This window comes from Malaclemys terrapin, chromosome 7 (genome assembly GCF_027887155.1).
Source record: "Malaclemys terrapin pileata isolate rMalTer1 chromosome 7, rMalTer1.hap1, whole genome shotgun sequence".
Classification (NCBI taxonomy): domain Eukaryota; kingdom Metazoa; phylum Chordata; order Testudines; family Emydidae; genus Malaclemys; species Malaclemys terrapin.
In genome coordinates this window covers 26800635-26822407 of record NC_071511.1, presented here as the reverse complement: position 1 = coordinate 26822407, position 21773 = coordinate 26800635, and the positions used below count along the sequence as shown (strand labels likewise).

The window sequence follows — 21773 nt, the reverse complement described above, 5'->3', positions numbered from 1 at the left end:
AAAGAGTGCTGTAGCACAAGTAGCCCCTCAAATGCATAGGTTGTTTCACTTTCTGGGGCTAAATGTGCAGATCTCAGTCCAGAATCAAAATCTAATTGTTTAAGCATCCTGTTGAATGTATAGTCTCCTTTTCCTTGCATTGTTTATCCCACCATCTGTTATACTGTATGTGTACACTTCCCTATTTTCTCTTCTCCCAACTATGCCGTCGTTTTGTACCACCGCCTGATAAAATCCTTACAAAGTTTTACAGTCTTTCTTGCCTTTATGCTCCTTTGTCTGGAATGTATTTTAATGACCCTCTCCCTCCCTCCTCTCCCCTCTCCTCCCCTTCCCCCTTTTAAATTTTATTTTGCTGCCTATTTTGTGGGCAGACCCTGTTGTATTTCACCATTTTATTCTGGTGTGTTTTCTTCTTCTAGTCAAGCAGTTTTCTGTTCTTCTCTTAGAATTACACTTTATGACTACCAGGCCATGTGTAGAACAAACAAAGAGAGTAGCGACAGTGCCCATAGCTTACTGGACGTAAGTATAGTTAACATTATGAGCACCCTTCCATTAAATCACCAGAAAATTGTTGCAAATATATATATACATATGATGTAATATTTTGATTGTAGTTATCACAAGCCTATTATTGCTATTTGGAGCTATTAAAGCTCTTACATTTATCATACCATCCCATCCCATATGAACAATGGTTCTATATCAATAAATCCACTGTGTTAAGTATTTACGGGTCCAAACTCTTGTACGGTAGCTTTTTCCACTAGCACTACTAATGCTAAGAGTCTGTCAGCATGTTATTTGTTCCATTATGAACACCTACTCTCATAACTTTCTAAATTAACTATAAACATTTGCTTTAGGCAAAGATCTGGAATTTTTAAATATATAATTTGTTAAAAAAAAAGGTTTGGGAGGTTTTAATTATAGGGTGGTTGGTTTTGTTAAAGCCTTCAAGTTAATGTTTTCTGCACCTTGTTTTGCACTTCTGCAGTAAACGGAACAACAGATTGATTTTTTTCTAAAGTGGAATTTCACTGACCACTTAAACCTTGTTCCTGTAACTAGCTCTGCATACAGATCCCTGTGCCTTCTCAGAACCCAAAGTGAAGTCAAATGTGTTCCACTTGAGCAGACCCCTGGTCACTAAGGGATCAGGGCTGGCAGTTAATAATTTTAGGATGTTTTATAATACAAAATATTCATATGTTTTTTTAAGCCAGAATGGACCATTAGATTGGATGTATATAGTTGAATCATCTCATTAATATTACAAAATGAATTGTTTTTAACCAAATTCGTTAGTATTTAGCATGAAAAATGTGTATATAAAGGCTGCAACAAAATAATTCCAAAACTGAAGGGCCCTATTCACTGATATCAGACTCTAGAAAAAGTTATTACACAGATTTCTTTTTAAATGTACCTGAGTACAGCTATACAAGCTAAACCTAATAGTTCTGTCAGCATAATTACTTAAACGGCTAGGTAAATATTTAAATATTATGGTGATTTCCAAATATCTGTGTATAACTTTTATGCCCTGTTGAATAATCATATGCATTTTACAACATTTTCATTTATGTATTTGCATGAACCCACATATTTTTAAATACCTGAAAATATGGAATTGCTGTACACATCAGCCTAAGCATTTCCAAGCAAAGGCCTGACCTTAGAGACACTTACTGTCATAATGGGACTATATAGCACTATGCAAAGCAGTAAGTGTTTTCAGGATCAAGTTGTAAGGTCTCAGCTAAATGATTTGGGATGTTCTGAATCAGATTTAGATGAGAGACATAAAATGTCTGTAAAGTAACAGCAATGGGAAAACATCAAAAAGGTTTTTTGGGGGGAGGTAGAGGGTCAGTTCAGTCTGGATCAGCATCCCAGAATGGTGATCTGTACTATCCTAACCTCTTTGGTATGCAAAAATTATATCCCAAAAGCAGGCATTTTTGCAAGAGATAGTCATTACTCCCTATTTCTGGTCACACTGGGAATATTGGAAGAAAAACCTTTCTTGGAAAATTGTGGCATATACTGAGACATGTGGTGAACATTTTCTGTCAAAGATAACCACAGGCAAAGCTTCACTTAGAGTTTATTTTATCTCTGCTGGTTCACCCATCTCTAATTATCATGATTGTAATGAAAGTGTAAAGAAAATGTAGGCTGAGAAGTTAGGGCCAGATTTTAAAAAGCAGCTCATTTGTGTCTTGGCCCACAGCTTTGCACATGCAAATCGCCTATTAGGCACCTTACAGTACAATTTGCACATACACATACTGTTCATGTTCACATATGTGCTATATTCCCACCTCAGAATTACATGTGTACAATTGCAAGCACAAGTAAGGCTTGAGGCCCTGTTGGAAGTTTAGGACTGTGTGTGCCTTTTCATATTTTAAATAGCGCAGAAGTGGAACACATGCATCACAATATGCATAAGTCTTAAAGAGACAGTGTTCCACCATATCATCCGCTCAGGACAAGTGACTGTGCAAAGTAGGAGATGGGGCACAGTCAGGATTTGTAGAATATGCCTGTAGACTATGGGATTAAAATAATAGAGGTTAGAAATGGACAAGAGACCTATAGATCATCCAGTTAATTTTAAAAGTCCCAAGTAATGAGATTTTTGGCCCTTCCCTTGTAGGACTATTCCACAGCCAAATAGGTCTCATAATAAAGAAGTTTTTTCCTGATATTCAGCCTGATTTTTCCTTATCTTAATGTCACCCACTAACTTAAAATTATACCTCCATGAGCCAAACTAATAAACCAGTGTTAACAAGGGACCTGTGCAAGGATAAGGGCCACCCAGGTGGATCCCTTCGCAAGATCATGACATTAAATGATTCCTCTCCCTCTTTGGTGTTAGGATCTTTCATCTATAGATAGATATAGGTAGGCAGTCAGTACAGCTGGTTTAAAAAAATGTCAGAACAAGTTTTCCATCAGAAAATGAAGTTTAGTCAAAATCAAACATTTCATGGGAAAGTGTCAATTGCCATGACATTTTCACCAGGAAAACATCTAAATGAATAACTTCGCCTTTCTTGTTTCATTTTGATGCTATGGCAAAATTTCAATAGCATCAAAATATTTCAATTCAGAACTTTTGAAACATTGTTTTGATAATGTTGGAACATTTTAATTTTTTTTATATTAGGTTAAATAATATTGTATTTATTTTTATATTGTTTTGACATTATCAACATGAAGTGATTCAACATTATGGAAAAAATCCATTTTTCAGAATAAAGGATTTTCAGAGTATTTTTTGTGTGTGAAACTACGGAATGTTCCAATTTTGAATTAAAACAATTTTTGAACTGTCTGAATTTCCCACTGAATGGAAATTTCATTTTCTGACCAGCTCCCCTTTGGTCATCACTTAGCTCTTTAGTTCATTTATTTTTTCCTATAAATCAGTCCTTCATAGGTCAAGATCATGTTGGTCTCAGATTATATTTAAAGTCCTTGCTAGTTCTGCACCACTTCAGCATCCCATTCTAGCAGTGATGTCACATACACTATACTGCAGTTGGCTGTGGGTTGACCAGCCATGTGCCAAAACCCCCTCTGTGGTCTCTGAAAGCTTCAGTTGGGAAGTTACTGCTGCTCAAAGCTGCAATAACTCATGTAAATTGTATCTTAAATTCCCCTTCCCTAAGAGAGGAAATGCTGTATATAGCATCCTCTGTGTGATGAAGGTTGTTCTGTTTCTCTCTGCACAGCATATACCTAGGGGAGAACATGACTCCGAGCTCTTAAAAAATGGCATTGTTTAGTTAAACATCCTCCTCACCTGCCAGAAATCAGAAATAAAACAGTTTAAGCTGACATTCCATTCCTTTTCCATTGCGCCTAGGTATTCCAGATGTTACTGCAATGGGGACCTTAGTAAGGTGCTGATTCAGCAAGGTTCTTAAGCATATGCATGACTTCAAGCATCTGAGTAGTTCCATTATAGTCAATGGGACTATGCATATGCTCAAAGTTATGCCTTGATGCTTTGTCATCTAAAAGAAGAACTCAGAACATCTTACAGAGCTGAAAGATCTATGCACAAATATGTGAGAGAATGGACTTCTGTATGTCAGATTTCAGAAAACTAACTATTCTGCATGGGTTACCCAAAATGAATATTCCTATTGATATTTTATGTAAAATATTTAAAATGTATACAACATAATGAACACCAAAATGATCAATTTATTTAAATTTAAAATAATTTAATTATCAGTTTAATTAATTTCCCACAAAATATAGGAAAAAATAATAAATATTTTAACACTCTGAATATTCCCTAGTGCTGGGCTTTCAGAAAGGCACAGATGACTTCACATAGAAAAAGTAAATTCAAGCTGTGTCCGTTTTCCTATCCCAATTACAATGAAGGGCAGTGAGGTGAGGAATAGAGATTTACATTGCAGAGAGGCAACTCTGTGAATTACAATTTGAAAACACTTAAGTGATCTATCAGTACTACTCCCTCCACATTAGCCTAGGAAATAGTAGCCCCTAGAGGTAAAATATTTAAGTATCATTTGCAGAACTTCCTTGTTTCTCAATGATAACTCCTACATGGGATCACGTTTGTTTTACTTGTAAAGCACATTTCATGACTGTGTAGTTTGAATGTTTTAAAATGTTGCCATTGAGATATAGTATCTTACTTTTTAATCTCCTAGATAAAGCTGTGCTACTTTTTGACATGATACCCATATGTTTCAAATACCATTGTCTTTATATAAAGCCTTCAGTTAAGGTACAAATACTGTATGTTTTACCTTTTTATTAAATGAGTTGCTTCTCTTCAGCCTTATAATGCCTTCTTTGCTGCAGTAAAATGGATAATGACTGAACTTGTCGTGTAAGTAAATTTTGTCAAGAATTTAAAGAATATTTATACTTTTTTGTCCTACATACTGAATTATTTTAAAAAAATGTTATTAATTCACTAACATTTTTCTTTACTATTAAATCTCTGGTGTAAAAGTCTTAGAAAATATATAATATAGGAATGTATAATTGCAACTTTTAATAAGTTATTCATGGTTGCCACTTATATCCTTATGTCTTTGCTTAGCAGTCTAGCAGCTTGCAATACGCAAACCAAATTTATTATTGTGGTTACTGTTAAATTTAACATGAATGTCTGGCTGTTTTTAGTGCTGCTTGGGTGGGCTGTAGTCAATAGAACAAACTGTCTTAGTGATTCATTGTGTTATTTCGTGATTTCGTAAAGTATTCTATAAGTTGGACCCTTTAAAACTTATGCCAGATCAAGGTGTGCTTGTCACATGTTATTTAATTGTTGACTTTATCTAATCCCCACAATGTTTTAAATGAACATAGATGATGCATTAGTGGGCATGGACTTTTGAAAGAAATTGGACCTATTGCCTAAAAAAACACATGGAAGAATCACACAAAAGGAAGAAGAGCTTTAAAAAAATCTATTTTGTGTTATTATGGAAACAAATCACTTAGGATATTCTAAGATGTGTGTTTTATTATTGTACTTTTCAGACAGCTCAATTGCAGGCTTAAATGTAATCTCTCCATAAATAGGAAGCAATCTTTTCTTGTAACTATTTTGTTTTAATTGAAAAGTATTATGAGCTTTTGAAAAGACAGTTTGATGTGTGATCTTGGAAACTGTAATTAATTGTCTTTTAACAGTCTGCAGAATTGAAATACATCTCTCAAAGTAAATATCAGAAAAAAATCATATTACAAATGAGATTTTCTTGCTGGTTGTAACAACATCAAAAATTGCAAGAAACCCACTTCTCCTCTTCTGAATTTGAAAATCTGTAGTCTCTTGTCATTAAGGTTGACTTTGCATGTTGGTTTCACATTAATTATATTCATAATAAAAGCTTGATACATTTCAGTTGACTTTTTTAATAGTAAACCTTCAGCATATTTTCATGGGCTAATATATTTTCTTAATTGATAGATAGATAGATAGACAGACCAAAAAACAAAACAAAACAAGTTAGCCACTGATTAATCAAGTCTGTTCTCCGACTAGAAGTAAAATAATATTTTATTATTTAGGATCCTGGAATAAGCATAAGAAAGTATTTTATTTGTATTTCTGTATCATGGCCAGGAAAGTTCTAACCATATGGCTTTTTACTAGAGAATCAAAATATTCTGAATGATGAAGAATAACTATAAATAATGGTCAACTGTAAAATTGCTGTGGGGTGCCATGCACTGGGAATTTTAATGAGCTTTCTCATGTAAAAGCTCTTGATTATAAAATGATGTAACTACAATATCTTGATAGTGTTAATTTCAGAATAACTTTTCACTGGCAAGAGAAAGCCTAGTGAAAATATAACAATAGCAAAAGATAACTCAGGAGTTATGCCAGCAGCTTGAACATCAGTTTCTTGTTTGCTTTTATTTGAAATGGGGTGAATGGTATCACTGTACTGACAGTTTAAAGATGGAACACAGAGCTAATATTTTGAAGATGTTCTATGTAATAAGATGAGACATTTTGATCATTTCTTTAGGTTCTTGGTGGAATTTAATTTGTGCAGTTGGTGGCACTCAGATTTAACAGCAAAAGGTAAGTGTAAATTGTGCTTAGGCTCCTAATGAAAAACATTCTCGATTTAATGGCACTTTTAATATTAAAATATACATTGTGTTTTATTTACTATATTAATAATATTAATGGTATATTTTTGTCTGTCATAATATTATATTCTCTTTCAGCCTTTATTATGATAGTTTAGGACTTAGTTATTTTACATATATCTGTGTGTGTGCTTATGTGTATTTTTAATACTGCAGTGAAATTACAATGTATTAGCATAAAAACAGAACTTAAAATGCATGTGATATATAAATAATATTAAGGATGATTTTGTGAAGGTGATTTTTAAGAAAAAACAGAATACAATAAAACAAGATGAATTTTTCCTGTTCCAATATTTTTTTCTTTTCTAAATTAAAAACAAAAAAATCTTCCTGCTTAAAGCATCATCATTAGTCTCATTCTGTTTATAGCACATATTGTATAGAGCTGGTCAAAAAATTTCTGATGGAATGTATTTTCGATTGGAAAATGCTGTTTCATCAAAATCAAAACATGCTGTGAGAATGTGTCAATTTAACAATTTCATTTAGGAAAAAAACTTGAAAAAAAAATTTTTTTTTGATACGGTCTAAATATTCCATTTTGACTTTGTCAGAACAGAGCGCTTTGATTTTTTGTTGTTTCAAAATGACTTTATTTTAAAATTTATTTTATTTTATAGTAACACTTTTATAACCTATTATAATTTATAACAAAGTTGAAACTGGAACAAAATGTTTAGATTTTATGGAATCAGATTTTTTTTTTTTTTAAAAAGTCAACATTTTTGTTTCATGGGAACTTGCTATTTATTTTGTTCTGATTTGGAATGAAAACAAATTTCAGATGGTCAGAATTTCCTGCAGAATGAAAATTCCAAGTTTTGATCAGCTGTTTTATATATATATATATATATATATATATATATATATATATATCCTTTTTGATACTTCGGAATTGCTGTATGATAATTAGTAAGGATAGTGCTATTAAACTGTTTATTACAGTAGGTATCTTAAAAATTTGTCATTTGCCACTATAACAATTAAAACATTCTCCATGTCAAGGCCCAGATCCTGAGTTGCTGATAGCACAGTTTAGGAGCAAGGGGTGCACATGTAACCTTTAATTCACCTTTTGCATTCCTTTGATCCTGGATGGATTCTGTTGTCTCCTCCTGCACATACCCAGGAGCCTAGTAGTTCAGGCACTCTCCTAGGACGGGGGAAGACATGGATTCAGTTCCCTTCTCTGGAGCAGGGATTCAGTCTTCCCAGGTGAGTGCCCTTACCACCAGACTATAGTGTATTCTGTGGTGGATCTCTCTCAATCTCACCTATTGAAGCTGTTCCACTTTGTATAAATAATTAAATGGTCATTAGCCCAAGGACTTGATCTTGGATCTCCATCCTCCTAGCTGGGTTGCCTAATTACCAGACAGTAGAGCTTTGTTCTCTCTGGCCCAATGATTACTCACGTATTTTATAAGAATTTGAACAGCTTCAGCGTGTGACACTGGGAGACCCAGGTGGTAAGGGTGCCTTCCTGGAAGCGGGGGAGAGTTCAAGTACTAGCTCTGGAGCAGGGATTCAAACCTGGGTCTCAAACATCCCAAGTGAGTGCCCTAACCATTGTTGTTAAGGATACCACCATCCCCTGCTCTGGTTTTGTTAATCTAGCTCTTTGCTTTTATTTTAAAAAAGGCTTAAAATGCTCAGAAATCAAATGTTTCTTTTGTCCCAAAACACAATTTGTGTCTGTTTGTTTTTTGATTTACCAAAAAGTCTGAATTTTCATTTTTGGTTAGGGTTGAACTGATTTTTCCCCCCATTTTTCTGGAACTTCCAGAAAACCAAAAAATCAATTATTTGACCACCTCTAGTCCTGATGCAGCCTATCCAAATGGTGCATGCATCACATTTGAAGAGTTGACTTTATAATTAGTACCTCCCTTTGATAAATGTGTATGTAAGTAAATGCCTGCTTTGGTTTGTAGGTATGTTCTAGCTACCAAACACCACTAATAATATTAACTTGCAATTTTCTTTTTTCCCCTAAAACCAAAAGTTTACCATTACTTTACTGAATAAATACAGTATGAATGAGGGACATCCATTCATGTTTTAGCAAAAAATGTTGCATGTAATTATACACCTCACCTGCTCCATTTCCTTAATGAATAGGAGTATAGAAAGTACCCACTCATCCTGCTTATTGAAAAGCTATCATTTTTATCTAACTAGCTTACCTAATTAGAATTTGGTGGTCTGGCAGTCATTTGGAAATTGGCTTGCATTACCCAAGATAAATGAAAGAAAAAGTATTCTGAAAAGCAAATGTTGAGGTATGTTCTTATTCAGATGCCACAGCATTGCTCCCATTAGTACTATTGAGAGTTACAGTGATCATGAATATACCTCCCTAAATTGAAACCAAAGAACTCGTGCAGTAGCAACAAATTCCTTTGCCTTTCTTAACAATGCCTCATAGATCATAGTGATTTTCAGTCCCTCTGGGGTAAAATTCCTTGCTGCCCAAAATATGATAAGTATATTTTGTGCATTATTATTGATACCAAACCTGCTCCAATCACCTGCTAGCTCATCAACTTCATGGTAGGAGAAATATTTCTACCTGCAACATGGAGCCCCATAACCTCTCTGACACTTGTGAATTAAAGACAGGAGATAGCTTCCTAAACCTTGGGCCCCTCAATCAAGGAACCAGAGAAATCTGAAACTTTCCAATCCCTGGCAGCCTCTTCGTAACCTAGTTCTGTTGATACATGAGGGAGTAGGGCTCCAGAATCATAGGTGGGGATCACACCAACCACTCTCGGGCAGCAAGTATTCTCCACCCCAAATAGAGAGAACAGGAAGGAACGGCAGGATGGTGCAGATCCTTGCCAGTTAACCTCATCTAGGTGGCCAGACCCCAAAAAGTGGTCCCTGACAGAGGCAGGACCCTACAATGTCAGGTGATTCCCCCACTTCTCTAGTTTTCATGCCTTTGATTATAAAGATTTTTTCCATCATAAATTCCTGACTAGTGTAAAATGAATTTAATTTTCAAATCTACTTAATTATTTAAATGTAAATCTTACTCATGAAGCATGATGCACAGGTTTCTGTGGATCAGATATTTCCCACTCTGTAAAACAGTGTCAGATTACCTCCATAGATGCAAGACACAGAGGCCTGGTCTACATTCCAAAATTAAGTTGACCTAATTTAGGTTGAGGTACAGCCCCGCAATCATTATTGCGGTTTCTCATGTCCACACTAGCTCCTTCTGTCAGTGGAACATGTCCTCACCTGGAGCGCTTTCTCCGACTGAAGTGGGGCACTGACAGCTAGAGCCTCCCCATCCCAGAGTTGACAGCTGGAGACCCCCTCACCTCTGCCCCGGTGCCAGGACCCCTGGTGCCAGGGCTGGCGGCCCGGACTGCCGCCACCTCCCGGTAAGGGATTGGGGGAGGGGAGGGGAGGAGAGCCTGAAACTTGCCGCCTCCCAGTGAGGGATTTCCCCCCCCCCAACGTAATGCCTTGCCAGGGGGCAGCCAGCCTTGGGCTCTCTTCCCTCCCAAAATAAATCCCTCATCAACAGGTGATGTAACACAAACACTGCATCACCTGAACTACACCCACTTAAGTGCTACGCCTCTCCTGGAGGTGGGGTTATTAGATTGATGTAGTGAGCGACTTACATGGGTGGGAGGCCCATTGTAGTGTAGACACTTACATAGTTAGGTCGACGTAAGCTCATAGGTGCTGGAACTAGGGGTGCTGCTACACCCCCAGGCTTGAAGTTGTTTCCATTATACACAGAGTTTACAGTTTGATTCATTAACTCTCTGCACCCCCACTATAAAAATTCTTCCAGCACCCCTGTGTAAGCTGCCTTACAATCGACCTAACTCTGTAGTGTAGACCAGGCCAGAGGTCAATTTTTCAAAAGCACAACATGACTTAGGAGCCTAAGTACCGTTTTCAAAAGTGCCTGTATAAAAAAGGATGAGACATATCATATTAATCTCCCCCTCTCCCTGTCTTCTCATCTCCCTCCAACAATACCCTGCCTAAGTTTGATGCACATGAGAAAATGTGTTTTTGTTTGGCATGTAAAAAATATTATAGTTCAGAGAGATATATCCTACTCTCTCTTTGACTTACAAACCCAACTTTACAATAATTCCCTGACTGATCTGCAGTAGGCTTACCATTGGCTCTAAAACAATCTTGAGTGGAGAAACTCTGGAGTCCATGAGCCTGTTCAGTGTAATCTATCTTTGCATAATTGATAGTCAGTTTTCCCACATAGCAATTAGTTGAAGATATGTCTAGAGGTTGTGTTTGCACATATAAGGAGTAAAATATGATCCATTGAATAAGTCACTAGAGTGGCAGATAAGGAGACCTGCATTCCATTCTCAGCTCTGTCACTGTTCTGTGGTTTGACTATGAACAAGTCACATCACTGCTGCGTGCCTCAGTTTCCCCATCTGTAAAATGGGAATAGTGATACTTACCCCTCCCTTGTAAAGCACTTTGAGGGATCTGTGGATGAAAAGTGCTATGGAAAGTTAAGTATTATTATGTTCTGGAAGGAAAAAAGCCAGAGATAGAAGACATTCAAAAACTGAACATCACTTCTTGATGAGATCATTCTTTTTTTTGTCCCCTACAGCCTTTCTTTGTGAGTTCCGAGACAATGCAAAATCTCCAGGGTTACCCTCCACAGAAATGATATGTTGACTTCAACTGAATGTACAGTGCCTTAATTAGGGGTACTCCAACAAATATGTTTAAATACAATTATCAAGGAGAATTAGAAAGTAGATGTGTATACTTGAAAAGCAGCAGCTGGTTTCACTTGAGCCTATCCATAGTGTGAAAACAAAATCTTATCCATAAATGAAAACTAGCTTGGCTAAGGGTAAATCACAAATAACTATGATACGGTTTATGTCTTATAAAATTACATCCCCCAGCTAAAAGGGTTTTGTTAATTAAAAAAAAAGCATTTTGCACTGCCTAGGAAATATCACAGGGTGGCAGAAGCTGAGTATCATTTCCATTCACTGTAAGCTGTTTGGTACAGTAGCTCGCATTGTTGAGAGTTTTTGTGTGCTTGTTCTTCCCAAGTAACATTAAGATATTTTTATATGCCTATAGCACAGAGATTGAAACAAACCCTAGAGCCTTGTGATACTGAATATCCAGCTTTTGTTTCTGAACGCACTATAAAGGAGACCACGGGAAACATTGCTTGTGATGACTGTTTCAAGTAAGCCCTTTCAATTTTTTATACAACGGTTTGTGACAAACCAGATAAACTGAGATTTTTAAGTTTATGTTGAAGGATATGCAGTTCTAGCTTTTACATTATGTCTTGTCCATCAATGACTGGATGCCATTTCTCTTGGTAGCGTAGGGATCATGTAACTGTTTAATGTTCTGAAATTAAAGCAAGGGATATTATACTTTACCAGAAAATGCTGGATAGGTCCGGGCTTCTAGTGACTGAAGAAGTTCTTTGCAATGGTATAAGTTTTAGGTCAATGACTGGAGACCAGACTTGTGCAATATCCTAAAAAAGGGAGAATTATTTACTGATTTATATGCAAATGAAAGGTCAAGGCAGTTAGTTGTCCTATAAGCAAAACAACAACTTAGGAATCCACTGGCTTTTGGTGCAGTGGTATCTGGATGTTCTGTTTGACTCTCCAATACTCTCGCCATATTGTTGTTAAGCTGAAAAGCATGGGAGAGGAGTAAAGATCTTTTCCCAAGCTTTAGTGCTGGGAAGCTGAGCTGACAATGGACAAGTCTGGCACACATTAGACATCCCTTGGTTGCTTGTACTATTTCTATAGTAGACTAGACCTTCCAAGGGTTAAAAGAAGTACTTCAAAGAAAATTAATTCGTCCCAACTTCCCCCCCAAAAAACTAATATTCTTGCTCATTGCATTTAGTGTCTCTCTAAATCGATGTAACTATAATAAGAAAATGTCGCTTAACAGTATATTATAATTAGAATGTTGCTTAGTTACTGACTATAAATATAGTTTATGCAAATGATTATATCAACTTTGTATACTTAGTGATGGTTTCTGTTTTTTAATTTAACTTTCCCTATGCTGAGATATCGTTGTAACAAAACACAGTAATATTTGCAATAGTATCCTTTCTATCACAGAAATGCCAAGAAGAACTAGAGCAATCAAAATTTCTACCTTCTTTGATTTGTTTGGTTCAGAAAGAAATTGTTATAGCTTACTTCCTCCATCCTAAGCCAGTATGCAGTTAGTAACTAAGGGTGAAATCCTGGCCCAATTGAAGTCAATGTGTGTAGGATTTCACTCTAAACTTTCATTTCAACCCATTTCAACACACGTGCTTTGTAATAACCTGAACATCTTTAAAAAAAATAAGTGAGTGAATCCCTGGGATATAATTTATAAAGTGATAATTTGAAGGCACTTTAGTTACAGTGAAAAAACTTCTGAATCTGAAAAATCTATCTTTCTTACTGTAAAGGGTGAAGCACACACAGCAATGTGGCCAGTATTGTGTTGGAGCTAGTAAGTGAAATGTCAAAAGTGTTTGGTTCACACACTTATTGTGGGGGGTCAGCCAGATGGTATGCCAGAGGCATCCAACCTTTAACATATTTAGGGACAAATTAATAACATGTCAGAAGCCTAAGAGATATTTTTAATTCTTATAAAGTATAAAAGATTGCAACATCACTCATCTTTACTGCAAAGGTGGAAATTGAAAGTCTCAGAACTTAATATTCTGTATTGATCTGAGAACAGACCACTTCGATCAAAACATATGATCTCATGCTGGAACCTGTAACCGGTGGGCTACACCTTTGTATTAAGGATGAGGACTGCTGCGAACCATATTGTAGAACTCGGGGGTTAGGGGTGCATTTTGGTCACCCCATAGCTTTTTGAGGACTTAAGACATGCTGAAAATGAATATTCACTTCTAGTTCATTTCTGGTTATCATTTAGTTATAAGAAAACTATTGCAGTCATGTCAGAGCAACTCTTTTTATAAGGCTTTTGGTGACAGAAATAGTCTTAGTTTATAAACTAATCCTGCAGAACACTTTCATTGTAACAATCGGTCCTATTGCATGAAAAGTACAAAATCAAGAAAATCAAGCCATTATGTTTCCACATAGCAAACTCCACATTGTTATATTGCCATATTTTGCTTGATGTCAACAATGTAGAATTAAAACAGTATTGCTTTATCATCATTACTCAGAGGATTAGTGAGAGCACGCACAACAAATTATTTTCTCACATACATTTTGTTTAACATTGCAAAAAGGCTTGATTCCATTAGAAAGAGATTAATTTAACGGGACCAGATTTTCAGGCTGCGTAGGTAATTTCAGGGCAAAGGAAATGACTTTCAAAAAATAACATAATTCTGCAAAACTTGGACAGCAATGAGTTGGAAACTGAGTTTAGTGAAAATTATAGTATTTTAAAAATAATGTGCTAAGATGATTTTCATAGAAAAACATTTTATGTTCCACAGTGGAACAAAAAACAAAACAAAACAAAAAACCACCACAACCAAATCTATGTTAGTTACCAACTGTTCTCAAGGCACCTATTATTTTTCTCCACAAGCAAGGGCAAAACATAGAGAAATAATCCCGAAGAACTGTCAGATTCTCATGGGAACACTCTTCGTTATGCAGCTTACCCACTGACTGTCATCAACAATCTACAAAGTGCATCTAAGATTGTACTCTGCACTGGTTACCAAATGTTTTGCTATAACCCAAGCAGCTTTCCCAGAATAGCTAAGGAATTTGACCCAGAGTCTTTTGTGGGCCTACATCTTATGACCCATTTTTCAGTTTCATGGCTTTAGTACAGTAAATATTTTTACAAGGAAGCATATTGCTCAATATTATTAATTTAAGAGTGGTGTCTCATTTGCTCCAAGTAAGGGTCCAATGTTACAGGGTGCTGCGTGCCCTCAACTTCCACTGCCTTCAATGGGACTTGAGGGTGTTCAGTGCTTCACGTGATTGGATGCTAAGGGTTTCAATACAGCTCCCACAGAGTCAGTAGGAGTCTTGCCATTGATTCTAATGTGAGATGGATCAGGCCATAAATGAGTATATTTATTTTACACATTGAGAGTGTATACATATAGAGCGGGGTGGCTACTGGAAAAAGGTATTTGCAAATATTCAGTTGAATATACATCACAAATTTACTCCCATGGTATTCCCAACTCCTTTGTTTAATCTTCACATGCATTCGTATGAACAATTTTTGCTTTCAAGAACATTAAGAGAAAGTGAAAATGTCATGGATATTTACGCAAGTATTCAATATGGCAATATTACAACTATTCCATTGCAGGAAGGTTTGTACCACAAGTGACTCATTCAAGCCTTTCTCCGGTTTTATAAAAGTTTTGGTCAACCAGTTAGTGAAATGAAGCAATATTATTTGACTTACAAAAAGAATCACTCAGCACAAATATTGATTGTGAATAGAGCATACACAAAGCAAGAATCCTGCATGATATAACTTGATCTCAACTCTTATTGACTCACAAAGGACCTCAGGACCTTGCATGATTGAGTCCAATTTCAAGGCTGTAATTTGTTTGCATAAAATTTTCAAATAAATTTGAATATTAGGTACATGAATTAAAATCAAAGTGCTGGTGAATAAATCACAACTATTATAAAGGACTTCATCAAATATATAAATTGTTCACTCAGAAATAACTCAACTAACTCTATGGGCTTCTTTGAAAGTCCATTTAAGTCAATGGAAAGATGCCTATTGACTTCCATAGGATTTGGATCAGGCGCTAAATGTGTGCATATGTATATAATATAATCTTGTATGTGTAAACTTGCTATAAAGAAAGAAATAGTTCTTCAGGACAATTTGCAGTGTTTAAAATGTTTTTAAAATATAGGTTTTATTAAGAAAGTAGGAGCCTAAAAGAAAACAAGAATTAACATAAGAATGTCATTAGGGTCAGGGTTTGGCTGCCTCAACCAATAATTTTTTGTCATTCAATATCCCACTGATTATTAAATTAATCTGTTATTGTAACAGCAATCAAAAACAAGTCAGACCATATTTTTGGGCATTTGAGATTGTCAACAAGAGTACAAAACTGAATGGTTTGTTTTTTTTACATGAAACGTTTTCATATTTTCCAGTAAGCTATTTCTTTCTTGTACACACACACAGTGTTGGGTTTTAAACTCAAATGACCGATTGTTAAATGTTCCACTGAATAAGAAGCAGCTGCAGTATTGGAAATAGTCAGTTGCTTAAAAGAGATAATGATTTATCAGTGGTAAGCAGCACTCTTCCCTCCGAGTCAGTACTACACAGTTCCCAAAGACCTCAGTGTGGTTTTTAAGGGACACTATGCTGTTTGGATGTGATGTCTTTTAGATTAGACATTTAGATCCAGGGCTTACTAAGTAATTCACGCCCTATTCACAAATATAGGGTGTTACCCCAATCACTTAACCAAATTCTAATACAGGTAATTCTGTCCACCTAAATTCTACATCAGTTTCAGTTGACTACAATATTATTTTCTGGCTTCTGCTATGTTCTTTACCTACCTCACATGGGGATTGTGAGGTTTAATTAATGTTTATAAAGCGCTTTGAACTACTTGGATGAAAGGTGCAAAGTGTTTATTATTATAACTTAGCGAGGAAGATAACATTTACGGTGCCAGAATTTGATAAACATGCCAGTATCAAACCTTTGCAGTATATCCCTGCTGATAAAATGTTCCTTTCTAATCTAATTCTTTTTTCTACAGTTGTAAGCATTTTGTATTAAAATTCTGCTAATTTTGTTAGCTTCACTTAGAGATATACTATTCATTTTGGTATAAATTCAGGGACTTATGAACAGGGAGAGATCTCCTATTCTAGTATGTGTAGCAAATACCTCCTCTGCTTTTTACCTAGGTAGTAGATTTATGCCTTGTATTTTCAAAATTGCATGCTTGCAGTTACTGTTAGTGAGTAGACAAATGGAACCATTTGAATGCATAGCTACCAAATTTGCACATGCAATTGTGGTAAATTGTGCGTGCAAATTAGGCAGCAGTCACATGCATGCTAATTTGAAAAACAGGACCTTTTCCTACTTTCTTCAGGTACAGTAATGACACACTGGACTTGGCTACAAGTCAAGGAGCCGGGTCTGCTCCTATTGACTTGAAAGGCAGAATTCCCATCAGTTTTCAATTGCAGCAGGATTGGGTTCAAGAGACTAACTGCACGATGACAAAATCCTGAGGAAATCTTCTCATCTCCATTTGGATTTCTTGTGCATAGTGTTAAGGTACAAAATAAAAAGAAATGTAAATAGAAAAAAAGCTATTTTTAGGGCTGTCAAGCGATTAAAAAAATAATCGCAATTAAAAAAATTAATTGTGATTAATCACGCTGTTAAGCAGTCACAGAATACCATTTATTTAAATATTTTTGGATGCTTTCTACATTTTCAAATATATTGATTTCAATTACAACACAGAATACAAAGTGTACAGTGCTCACTTTATATATATTTTGATTACAAATATTTGCACTGTAAAAATGATAAAAGAAATAGCATTTTTCAATTCACCTGATTCAAGTACTGTAATGCAATCTCTTTATCATGAAAGTTGAACTTACAAATGTAGAATTATATAGAAAAAACCCCTGCATTCAAAAATAAAACAATGTAGAACTTTAGAGCCTACAAGTCCACTCAGTCCTACTTCTTGTTCAGCCAGTCACTCAGACAAACAAGTTTGTTTACATTTGCAGGAGATAATGGTGCCCACTTCTTGTTTACAATGTCACCTGAAAATGAGAACAGATGTTTGCACGGCATTGTTGAAGCCGGTGTTGCAAGATATTTACGTGCCAGATGCACTAACGATTCATATGTCCCTTCATCTTCAACCACCGTTCCAGAAGACATGCAACCATGCTGATGACGGGTTCTGCTCGATAACAGTCCAAAGCAATGCAGACCAACGCATGTTCACTTTCATCATCTGAGTCAGATGCCACTAGCAGAAGGTTGATTTTCTTTTTTGATAGTTTGGGTTCTATAGTTTCCACATAGGAGTGTTGCTCTTTTAAGACTTCTGAAAGCGTGTTCCACACCTCATCCCTCTCAGATTATGGAAGGCATTTCAGATTCTTAAACCTTAGGTTGAGCGTTGTTGCTATCTTTAGAAATCTCACATTGGTACCTTCTTTGCATTTTGTCAAATCTGCATGGAAAGTGTTCTTAAAATGAATAACATGTGCTGGGTCATCATCCAAGACTATAATATGAAATACATGGCAGGATGCAGGTAAAACAGAGGAGAAGACATACTATTCTCCCCCAAGGAGTTCAGTCAAAATATAATTAACGCATTATTTTTTTTTAATGAGCATCATCAGCATGGAAGCATGTCCTCTGGAATGGTAGCCGAAGCATGAAGAGGCATATGAATGTTTAGCATATCTGAGATGTAAATACCTTGCAATGCCAGTTACAAAAATGCCATGTGAACACCTGTTCTCACTTTCAGGTGACATTGTAAATAAGAAGCCAGCAGCATTATCTCCCCTAACTGTAAACAAACTTGTTTGTCTTAGCGATTGGCTGAACAAGAAGCAGGACTGAGTGGACTTGTAGGCTCAAAAGTTTTACATTGTTTTGTTTTTGAGTGCATTTATGTAACAACAAAAATCTACATTTGTAAGTTGCGCTTTCACGGTAAAGAGATTGCATTATGGTACTTGAATGAGGTGAATTGAAAAATACCATTTCTTTTATCATTTTTACAATGCAAATATTTGTAATAAAAATCATAGCATAAAGTGAGCTCTGTACACTTTGTATTCTGTGTAGTAATTTAAATCAATATATTTGAAAATATAGAAAAACATCCAAAAATAGTTGTTAAATTTCAATTGGTATTCCATTGTTTAACAGTGAGTTAACAGCAATTAATCGACAACCCTACTATTTTTTTCTATTTTTCACCAGGAAACCAGGTAAACGTGCCTGTATCTATCCCAGTTCAGGAAAGCAGTTAAGCATACATTTGACTTCAGTAGGACTTAAGCACAATAGGGATGTAGGACTTAAGCACAATAGGGAAGCACAATAGCACCATCTTGAATAGGGATGTGTTCTTGAATTAAATTTGCTTTTTGACTATGGAAGATGAAACTTCCCTTTTTAAGCCATATACTGCATGCACAATTACTGCTAACATTGATAGGAGTTACTGCGTTGAATAAGAGCTATATTGTATACATGGCCCACCTAAAATGTGAATAAGTTAAACCCTGCCTAATCCCCTGGTGTACACCAATATGTTCCATGTCATAAGGGAAGAAATACACAGTTATCCAACTTGCAAATCACCAGGGAGCCAACCAAGGCAAGTTGTTGCTGTTTTTAAGGAATAGTGTTTTTTGCTGCTTTTTACAAGTAGAAACAGGTAGATGACGTTGGAATTCTAGTTATTTTGGGGATCACACAGCCCTTTGTGCAGCTTTTTAATAGCAAATTTAACATTTGTCCATGGAATGTGCTTATTCAGCAGTGATCAGATAAATAACACAACTTAGATTCAGACTGTACTCAGCATGAGTAGTACAATTTATAAGCATTAACAATGTAATGGTATTTTAAAAAACCACTCAGTTTTGAGATCTAACATAATTTGCTAAAACACTTCTGCATTTGTTGTTTGGCAGAGGCTTACTAAGCTGCTGTACTTAATCTTGCTTCAAATGAGTAAATAAATATGCAGTTCAATTTTCCAAGGAATAAATAATAATTTGCCTTTTCAGATGGAGTTAGTTTACTTCTAAACAGATCAGCTTGCCACATAAAACAAGCAAAATACCAAGGCCCAATTTCTTCCCTGCTGAAGCAATTCATTCATATATCAGGATCTCCCCATGGATTCCAGGAGTGGGTTGGGCGGTAAAATACAATCACCCCTTCAGAAGTAGTTTTGGTTCTGATTCATTTTACCATATTCATCTTAAAGGCCCATGGGCAAAAGCAACTATTCCTTATAGTTGATGTTATGTAGTTGCTTTTTCAGCAGCCGTGCCAAGTATACTCTAGCGGGTGGGTAATATCTGACAGACAAATGAATGGTTTTGACCTGTGTTCAAGCTGAGCAGCAGATGTGCCATACCCACATTTCTCACTGGTAGTGGTGGAAATGATAAAAAATGGGCTAATCACCTTTAACTCGCATTGACTTGAATGAGCATTGACTTTGCAGGATGAGCTCATTGTGGAGATCAAGGGGTAAGATTTCATTTACATTAGACCCCTTGACACTGACTTGGCCATCAGAGCAGTGTAAAGTGGCCTTATGTAAATGAGAATCTGACCTGAGGTCCTTTAAAAAGGGGGTTCAATGGATTGCTAACGGGTTTGTGTCTAGTTCTTTTGTTTGTTTATTTTTTAACTTGCAAACTGAAGTAATAATATATAAATTAGAGCAATACTAATACTGAGTTATGGGATGAAAAATGTATTTTTTAATCCAAGTAGCAATTCTGTTTGTAAGATAGAACTAATGACTCTTAAGGTTACGTTATACTTTGTAGTTGTTAGGGGTTTTGGATTAGTTGCACTTTTTTTTTTTTTTTTTGGTAATTTCATTAACTGTTTATTTTTACAAACAGTAGGTACAGGATGAAATCTGTATCTCAGTGATATCTTTAAAAATTGCTAATGGTGAAAATATAATGACTATTTTCTTATCTGTATATCAGTGAATCACAGGATTTTATCCAGTGAGCCATAAATAAAGGCCTACTGACTAAAAACTCTCTCCAGTAGGAAAGATCTGTGTTTCAGACCCTAAAGAAGAGATAGGAATGCTGTCCTCTGGCACAATGGTTTCCAGATTCAAATCTGCCTGATTTTACAGTCATTGCTCATACAGAACCCTCAGAGATGTCAGGGGATGTTTTGTAGGTCAAGCAACTACAAGATAATAGGAAGTGAGATAACTTCCTCTTCTTTCCAAATGCAACAGAGATCATAAACTTTGTCATGCAGGTGGAACTTAAAGTTAATGCATAGGTATTTTATCTTTACCCTTCGATAACATTATATTTGGAATGGCTAGTGCAGGAAATAAAGTAAGTTGCCATGTTTTGAAAAGAAAATAGTAATATGAAATAAGAAGGCAGCACATATATAAATTAGCAGACAGGTGTCTACTTGCCAGTTATTAGCCTCACAATCCTTTGGACAGTTTCCAACCTGTATTTTTTAAAACAGATGAAAGATTCCAACATAAAACATTTTGGAACTTTTTTATTTGTCCGTGGGATTCAGTATCATAGTAGCTGCTTATTTACAACATATTACCTTAAGATAGTATTTGATTTTCATTATATTTTTGTATTCTTTTCTCAGTTCACATTTGTATCCTTGGTCACATCCTGCCAAGAGGCATCTGAGTCCTGCCAAGACATCTCTTTGTCACATGTTCAGATAATATATCTGAGGCTCCTATTGAGCTGTCAAAGCCATACAAATCTATGTTTGTTAACTGTGATTCTCCTTCCATTTGCTTAGCTTGGAAAGCCAGTGGATTAAAGGAGTCCTTTGGATCAGAGAGAAACTGCTTGAAACACTGTATACTTAATGTCTAAATAAAATGTTTGACCATGACAATCTAATTCAAAGGGCATTTTGTGAACTTAAGAAGGAAATTCCTTTCTTAATGCACTATTTCTTTTTGTGACTGGGAAATTTTTCTTATTAGCATGTGTCTAAACACCTCTTATGCGTTGTCAAGGTTACCAACTTGCAGTATAGAAGGTGTCCTACATCTGGTTTTATAGTACAGTACAGAGATGTGAAAGACATTTTAATGAAAATACCTCAGCAATAATAATCATTGAACAAACACCTTTTAATTCTGTAGTTTAGAACATGTGGACTGACTCTCCACGTACAAAAAGGACTCTAGTTGTAGGTTCCTTACATGCCTAAAAACTAAGCACATTGCTAAATAACTTTTCAGTAACAAAGCCGTAGTGTGTCTCTCTTTAATGCTGAAGTAAATTTATCTGTTCAGTCTG

The 21773-nt window shown here is 35.8% G+C and overlaps 1 protein-coding gene across 2 annotated transcripts in view; it reads left to right on the top strand.

Annotated features, from left to right (window-relative positions):
- Positions 1 to 21773, top strand: part of CACNA2D3 (calcium voltage-gated channel auxiliary subunit alpha2delta 3) — a 734213-nt gene that overhangs the window by 697987 nt on the left and 14453 nt on the right. Inside the window, exons 32-35 of one of the 2 annotated variants that reach the window (XM_054035781.1) lie at positions 450 to 525; positions 4839 to 4891; positions 6552 to 6607; positions 11794 to 11905. In XM_054035781.1, coding sequence (XP_053891756.1) covers positions 450 to 525; positions 4839 to 4891; positions 6552 to 6607; positions 11794 to 11905 — 297 coding nt within the window. Of the gene's footprint in view, positions 1 to 449; positions 526 to 4838; positions 4892 to 6551; positions 6608 to 11793; positions 11906 to 21773 lie in introns of those variants that run through there. The other variant, XM_054035782.1, reaches the window with a different exon arrangement.